General features: G+C 42.1%; 1 protein-coding gene across 1 annotated transcript in view; it reads left to right on the top strand.

The window, feature by feature from the left end:
* The window catches only part of LOC124789075, a 149566-nt gene extending 146034 nt beyond the window's left edge, over positions 1-3532 (top strand). The window contains exon 2 of the mRNA XM_047256366.1: positions 3432-3532. Within this exon, the coding sequence (XP_047112322.1) occupies positions 3432-3532 (101 nt within the window). The remainder of the gene's footprint in view (positions 1-3431) is intronic.
* Positions 3533-8962: the final 5430 nt, after the last annotated feature.

Consider the following 8962-nt stretch of genomic DNA (forward strand, 5'->3'; position numbering starts at 1 on the left):
TGGAGGAAAGTGTGAGGTATAATAAAAGATCCACCATCCTATCCAGAAAGTGCACTGTAGCGTTAAAATAATTACGAGACCATAATATAGAGATTCACCATTGTAAAGCCATGCCCACTGGGCGGAATTTCTCATGTGTTATTGTTGTAGGTTTTAGAATTTGTGTGTTTAGGTTAGAGAATTTATTGGAATAAATAAGATAGTGAAAAGAAAATGATTGGTGGATTTTTCCTTCGAATTGTATGTTGTCATAATGTCCCGAATTTATAATGTGTGCGCCATTCATATCCAGTGCGGTGGCCACGTGTTGACAAAAGCCGTTAAATAAAAGACAAAAAGAAAATGTGGTATTGCCAGTGCGTAGTGTACAGTCAGAGTTCTGTAAATTACTGATAGTCAGATGCGTGTTTCCGTTGCGTATTAATCATATAGGAGGATAACTGGTAACTTGAGTGTGAGTACTAGAGTTCATGTTACTCGATAAATAAGAATGAATCCACTCGCTTGGCAGACCACTCATCTTGCAGGCCTGACTGCTTGATGCCGCAGTATGAGTAAGGCAAGTGGGTGCCTCTCAATGAATATAACCTCTGTCCATACTAAGTCACAGGAACTACCTGCTTCAATGTCGCTTGTGAGCTGGAACACACATTACGTTATTTTTCCTTAAGTTGTGCTTCTTGTTTCTGTTATAGTGCTGATCATTACAATTACGGCTTTTCTCTCCAAAACCTAGGATGCTTTCTCTGTGATTCTGTAAATATCAGAGCTAAACAATGTAGAACAACAACGTACGTTACAAGCATAGCATTCTGTATTACTTCATTTGCTTGTTTCTAACATTTTAAAATTGTACGTCGACTGTAAATGACATGTCAATCATAGATGTTCTTGTCTCTGTTTATGAACGTACTTTCAGTCATGTTTTGAACCTTGTCCCAATACACATTATTAACTAATGTTTCGCCGCAAGGGATATCGGATTTTATAGAGTAAATTTATACGGAGTATGTTTTTCTTCTTTTCAAACATTCACATATCCATTTCTTCTTTCCTTATTGTCTTTTGGGCATGCAGTTGTAGTAATTAAAGTAGGCACAAATGCAGTGAACAAAAAGAAATGATTAGTGTACATTCGCATTCTCTTTACATCGTTCCTTTCTTGTTGCTCTCATGGCGATGGACTGTTTCTATGGCAATCAGTAAGCGTGAAAGGAAGCTACCGTACAGACAGAGGGGTCTATATTTATACTTGGCAGAACTATTGCATTCTGACATAATCGTCGGAATTGCTTTTGTTTCCCAAAAGTTATAAATATTTCGATTTCGGAAAAGAAGCTCTGTATTTCGCCAAAATGTCGAGGAAGAAGGTCCCTTACGTACTGGTTGTATCGAGTAAGATGTGGAGACGGCGGTTTGAAAGCGGACAGAGGAAGTACGAAGCAGGGCGTGCCTTACCTGAGGGATCGCTACTCAAGCTACCTGGGAAGGGGCAAGTGTGGCAAATGTCCGGCTTGGCAAATGTCCTGCGTGGCAAATGTCCGGCGTTCCCTCTGTCGCTTTTTGTTGGGCCGCCTGCGTCTCCTTCATCGCCTGGGCGCCCTCTTTCTACGAAGGAGAGTTGTGCTGTATCCTGTTATTAGTGCGAGTGAGAGTTAGTGCGTTGAGTGTAGTACCGTCAGCTGTACCAGCGCGGGCCAGCCAGCAGAGGTCGCACCGTCTACCGGCGACTCGCGCTTATACAAACTCGCGGAGCAGCACTGACTCAGCCTCACAGTGTTCGTTTAGTTTGTAACGCTCACTTCAGTTGTCCTGTGTACCGCTTATGTTGCACCTTCTCTATCAGTCTTTTGTCTTATGTGTGGAGTCACGAGAGGCTTATCTCCGCTATTGTTCAGAGGTTTATGAACAAAGCCGTACTTTTGTTACTTGGATCGGTTTCGTGTATTACTTGGTTACTAGAATATGAAACGGCCAACTGGTTCCACCCTTCCCCCCTTTTTATTTTCCCATCATCTGTCCAGTTTCCCCCCACCTGCTCTCGGCTGTGGTATGTCATATTTGCCAACTTTTTAGTGCAGTGTTCAAGTGAATGTTCAGTGTTGTTAGTCTTTCCCAAGTGTTGCGAACAGAAACCATGCTGTCACTGGGTGTGAATTTTATGTCTTTTGCGAACAGAAACCAGACTGTCGCCGTGTTTTTTAATTGTCTGTCTATTATTTTACCTGTCTGCTTGATATGTATTTTATTAGCATCATCATCCCTTTGTTCTAAGTTCCACGATTTTTTCGCCATGTTACCATTTAAGTCCCCGATTTTATCGCCTGTTTTTATCATTTATTATCTTCATCTTTTTCAAACAAAGTCTGTAGGCTGAAGAGCGGCATACTAGGCTGCTGACAGCCCGCCCTCCCCCTCCCCCCGCCACCCTTCGGAAGGAATCAAAACTGAATAAAAAAAAACTGGCTCCAATGCGTCGCTCGTCCACTCCATCACGATAAATACTATGACAGGAGGGTTACGTAACAAATGTTGGTTTTGATCATTACGCGGCTCCATCTATTAAAAAAAGCCGTGAATGAGAAAAAAGCCTATCTGCTGATGCTGTTACTCTAATTCTCCTTACATTGGCAACAGCACTTCCTACCCGAAATATTGTTTTAACCGGCATCGAAAATAAGGAACAGCTTATTGATTTGCTATGCTCCATCGAATATTGAGGTAATCAAGTACATTTCGTTAATGAGTAGTTAGTCATTATTCACTCATGAGGAATCTGTAGTTACTCTACTTACCTATGCTACGCACATGGTTTTTTACAGTGGTAAGTAGAATGTCCAAATCGTTCGTAAATATATAGACGTATTTGTTTTATTACTGTGCTTTTATTGGAAACAAACGCTTGCTGTAGGTAGACAACTGACCCATTACGGAAAGGCAAGGCTGCTGTATGCACTTAGAAACATGAGGATCTTGGCTCGGAATTAATAGGTGAGATTCACATTGAACATCATCGAATAATGAAAGCTAGATATCAACTTCTTCCACTTTTCTGTAATGATAGACGATGTAAATCAGTGACTCAACTACGACACCAATTGTTTACAACCAAAAGAGAAATCTCTTCTAATTTAAAGTTACGTTCACCAGCATATGAAGTCCTGCACAATCACATAAAAATGTGCTCACTTGCAAGTCAGTTACTGGAAATCAGCCGAGCAGTCGTCACCTCCTACAATGTTTCAATGGAAAATGATCCATGGATATCCTTAACTGAAATGAGTTCCGTAGTCCCTCCTAAAATGACGGATTTAGCGGCTTGTAGATGTATGACATGCGAGCGAAGTATCTGCAGCTGCAAATATTATAATTTATCTTGCACAAAATATTGTAAATGTGCGTCGTCTGGTACATGCATGAATATTTCACAGCCACCAGAAGTAACATGGACTCCATCAGCAGTGATGAGGATGATGTTGAAGATGATATTGACAATCTGAGATGTGACTTACTTGAGAATAATTTTGGCTGACGCCGTAACGTAGCATGCAAAAACTGAAGATTAAACAAAACACAGTGAAGGCAGTGTTTTAACATTTTATTTTATCTTTGTTGACAGAGTTGTTCATGTCAGCCATATTGAAAGGGTACAGTACTGCCCGATATAGAAAATATGCACAACAACATACTTCGTTGTTCTTGTCAGAACAGCATTTTTTGCATAATAACACCATTTTTATTTAATACACCGAAGCGGGATACCAATGTAGGAAAGAAGGACAATTTATATATTTAATTATTCAGAAGTGCACTTTCTTAAAATAGATCCCTATATCCAGTTGGGTGATGTTTGTGAACTGAATGAATGACTGGTCGTCTGCTGATCACAGATAGTGAAGGTAGATTCTATAATCATCTTTGAGACAGTCCTCTGGTCACCATTGGCCGAAACAAAGAGAGGAAGTATATCAGAGCACCAGAGGGCCTGGAATGTGGCTGACCAATACGGTGGCAAGGTCCTCCCCCACTTCTGCAGAAGCGTGGGATGACCAGATGAACAGTCACGTTTCGGGACTCTGTCGCTGGTTACTGAGGTGTGAAGACGTGTTTTATGAGTGCTCCATAAAAACAAATTTAAATGCAAATGGTATGCATGTGGAATATTTAAGAGTAGATAAAAATTATGATTTCTCTTTTCAGGAACTTTTGGGGGGAGGCTCATGTGAATTGTTCAGGAAGAAATAGGCAGGTAAAATTCATAGGGAACATAGGCTTCTTCAGAAGTGACCAATGGTCGCAATGAAACCACATGTTGTAATTATAAGATAAAATACTTGCGTGTGGTAATATTAAGATAAAATACTTGTTGTGTAAATCCAAGTTGAAAATATTTGAGAGCTGCATGTGCAGAACTTGAGTTAGAGACAAGCACTTCCACATGGTGAGTACAGTGTGAGTCTCAATCTGACTATGAGACAATAAAAAAATAGAATTTCTCGTCCAAGCTTTCAGTTGAGGATCCGTGTGTGAGATAATTAAGATACCAAAAATTTCCATTATGAGATACATTCGTGTGACGCTAACTTGATATTCTGATACTCAGAGAGAATTACGGTGAGTCAGACATCTACCCGGCAACACCATGTCGGTTGCATTGCACAGGGAGATGTGCATAAATCCTCCAGAGTTGGTGGTAGGGAAATTTATTGCGTGGGTCAGTGACGTGTGAATCTGGGATGACTATTCATTGATTGCATGAAAATGTAATCACATGTCAGTTCTAGCATAATATATTTGTCCAATGAATACCCGTTTATCATCTGCATTTCTTCTTGGTGTAGCAATTTTAATGGCCAGTAGTGTATTATAATAAAAGGGGAGATGTATGAAACAAATGGTGGTCTTGATTATTGAGTTGTGGGTAGCCATTTTGTTGAGGCATTATACCATAAGCTCCAGTTTTTACTAGTATGCCCAAGCTTTGATTAAAATATATGCCACGAAAGGAAATGCGGTCTTGCCGGGGTGGAGTGAGTCCATCAGAAATGTGCACAAGCTATTAGTCACATGCGTTTCCATTCCGCTGCGTTAAGAAGTAAAGAAGAGAATAAATTATAGCTTAACTATTAGGTGCCAGGGCCCTAATTTCAAGCATAGTTGCAGTGGGTGTGATAAATCATGAAAATATTTCTGATGTGCGAATAATAAAAGCACTCGCTTGGCAGGCCACTCACCTAGTAGGCCTGACTACACTAGATGCCAAAGATGAGGGTAGCCTCGCAATATAACATTACAGTAATCTTCTGGTGTACAAAAAATGGAACGTAGTTGTAAGTATAAAATTGTAATCACGTAAAATATTCACAGGTTGTTATTTTTATTAAAGAATAATTAATTTTTTTGTATTCTTTGAAACATTTCAAAATCCTGAAAAAAATTAGTCATAAAGAAATTGCTCAGTGGCATTCTCAAAATTAGCATCCCTGAGTATCCCTTTATCATATAAATAAGAGAAAAGTCTTTATTCTTAACGTTATGGTGAGGGCCTGAAACTGCCCAAGCGTACAGTATAGCAAGCAGTAGTTAACTGGTGCCGCCGTTCTCCTGGCAACCTCTCGGACGTACCGAACAAGTAGCTGCACCTCGTCTGGCTGCCCTGTACATCGGACCGCCGCTGTAATCAAGTTGCGATCACGCACGCACCTACAGCCTGCCTGTCCCTGCGCTGTGCTGCAGTGTGCTGTGCTCTTAATGCCGAGCCTCCTCGCGCCAGCCGGAGACGGCGGTCGCCGCAGACAACAATAATTTGCTGCTGCAGACCTCGTCGCTCGCGCCCTTCCGGCGGGCAGACGCTCGCGGGCAGTCCTATTAATCAGCCTGATTAAAGGGTCGCCACAGAGACCGGCCGGAAACCTCTTCGCCGCCTCTCGTCACACGCTGCAGGCGCTTCTCTGTCAACTCTACACTGCGCCAAACACTTCGCTGACCTAGATGACGCACCAGTTCTCCATTGGGCGATTCGTGAGACCTTCTAACAATGCAGTTAAATATGTTCCCCTTGTTATGTTTTCCTCCCCCCCCCCCCCACTTCCTCAATCCTTTTTTTTTTCAGGTACCTTCAATAGCGTTCTGTTAATGACATGTCCACGTTATTTAGAAATCTCAACTATTGAGACAATATGAGTTTTATAAATTAACTATAGTATTTATTAAATTCTTTTGGCTACTGAGAGTTAATGACCTGATTAGTTTGCCTGATAACTGTGCTAATTACAAAATACTAATAATATGAAATTCAGTTATCATTGTCCCTATGTAAACATAAACCTGCTTACTAAATTCCTGTTAAAGTATACCAAAAACACAATGATGAGCCAAAACATTTATAGCCATCTGCTTAGTAGCTTGTTTGTCCATCGTAGGAACGAAATACATAACTGATTCTGAGTATCAAGCATCCGACAGTTTGTTGATAGGTTTGTGGAGGTATGGGGCCTCAGAAGTCTGCCCACAGGTAATGTAATTCGCCCAGATAATGGGACACTGATTTGCGTACGCGGTGATGGCACCCGACAGTGACGCAGATGAGTTCCATTGGATTTGCAACAGGGCATTTTGGTCACCGAGACAGCAACGTGAATTCACTATAGAAATCCTGCTGAAAGATGACATCGCCATCCGCCCAAATAACGGGACACTGATTTGCGTAGGCGGTGATGGCACCCGACAGCGACCCAGACAAGATCCATTGGATTTGCAACAGAGCATTTTGGTGGCCGAGACAGCAACGTGAATTCACTAAAAAAATCCTGCTGAAAAATGACATCGCCGTCCGCCCAAATAATGGGACACTGATTTAAATACGCAGTGATGGCACCCGACAGTGACACAGATGAGTTCCATTGGATTTACAACAGAGCATTTTGGTCGCCGAGACAGCAACTTGAATTCACTACAATGATCCTGCTGAAAGATGACATCGCCGTCCGGGAAGACATCAAGCATGAAGGAATGCAGCTGGTCTCAGTCATCTGCAGCCGTGGCGCGCTGCACATACCGAGACGCCGTTACCTCGATGACGGCGTTTGTGAACACGTCAACGACATACTGTAGCAAAATTGTGTTTCACCCGAAGGGCCGACACGTTTCCATTGATTGAGGATAGAAACCCGACGGTTCCGCGCCCACTGCAATCGTAATTAATGATGTCGTTGAGTCAACATTTGAACAAGTAAGGGTGGTCTGCTGCGCAGCTACATGTTCAACAATTTACAATGAACGGTGTGCTCCGAAACACTTGCGTGCACCAGCATTGTGCTCTTTCGGCAAAGACACCACAGATAACCATCTATCCTACTTTACAGAGCAGACAAGCCTTTGAACCTCACCTCCTGTGAAGAGTCGTGGGCGTCCAACTAGGACATAGTGGTAGTTTTACTGTCCTTGTACCTCTTTCCGTAGATGCTCACGACAATAGCACCCGAACATTCGACCGGCCTCGCCGCTTTTGAGACACTCATTCACAGGCTCTGCGGAATAATAATCTACCCTTCGTCAAAGTCGTTTACCTCAATGCATTTCCTCATCTGTAGCCTACATCTTCGTCGCTATGTACAGTGGTCATAATGTTTTGGCTTATCAGTGTATATATAAATAAGTGAAGCATTTATACAGCTAATATTGGAATTATGTTAGCAACTTTTGTTGTTGTTGTTGTGGTCTTCAGTCCAGAGACTGGTTTGATGCAGCTCTCCACGTTACCCTGCGAGGTGCCGGGGCTAGCAGCGTATTTAACACTAAATTCTTCTAGAATCTTCATATGTAAATGATGCCCCACCCCCTTTTCTAACTCAGACTTTTGCTGTTGCACATGGATTAAGAAGAGACGCGAACGGACTGTAATCGACCCTGCAAGTGGAGTAGAAAAGAGTTTGGCACCTGCAATAATTTAATTTGATATAAATTAATTAAATAAATGAAAGTTTCATTAACGTAGTGACAAATGAGAGGGTTGCTCTACCGATTAACAGAATGAAAGTTCTGTCCAAAATAAAAATTTGATTTATTATGACTGAACTCAAAATAATAAACAAAACACATGAAACATTTACAATACTTTAAAATGGGTCAAATTGGATACTCAAATAAATGCTGTGAAGGTGAAGTTGACCATAAACTAGATTGTGACATTTATGATGATGTGGTATGTGGAGCCAATTCCTTCCAACTCAAATCTTAAGAGAAACACCCGGCCAACCCAACATTAATTGCTGCTACAGTAGTGAGAACTCAGACAATGAACACCCAAGACAGAATGAAGTTAGAAAAGACGAACAGGCGCGCTCTGCTGAGCTCTGATTGTCACCTAGCAAAATTCCCTAATCTGCCAGTGCTGCGGACATACATTAGCAAGCTGTCTTCTTAACTGCAAGAACACGATCTGGCGTACTGGAGGCGATGGCTGGTGCCTTCGACGTCCTGTCGTGGTGATGATAATGTCGCGAGTATAGCCCAAAACAAATTATTCTGGTCTGGTTGTTCCTGACTAGAGACTTCCTATCAACACAAATGCGTCTCTGAGGGAGACGAAGAAGGCTTGCTACACAATCACTGACGGTCAGTGATTGATTTCAACAAGCGAAGTCACACAGTAACTCCGATACAGTCAACTTTAGCCAAAACTGCTCAAGACGGACAACATAGGCCGCTTGTAAGCAGAACGCGCAATTGCCAACTGTGCTCGGAAAGTTACGTTGAAGTCGAAACTTTGCCAACTTCGTCAAACAGTTACAAGTAAATGAAAGTATATTAGACAGCCAACGGAAGGCAGGCTGTCCAGAGCAGCGAGAGCTCAGTCTTGTAACCTACTCCTACCGAAAGGCGAGAGCCGACACCTTCAAGAGCACCCGTACAAGCCGAACACAGAACATTCCCGCCCCCACGACAGTGGTCGTGGTTAAAA

Source organism: Schistocerca piceifrons, chromosome 3 (genome assembly GCF_021461385.2).
Source record: "Schistocerca piceifrons isolate TAMUIC-IGC-003096 chromosome 3, iqSchPice1.1, whole genome shotgun sequence".
Lineage (NCBI taxonomy): Eukaryota > Metazoa > Arthropoda > Insecta > Orthoptera > Acrididae > Schistocerca > Schistocerca piceifrons.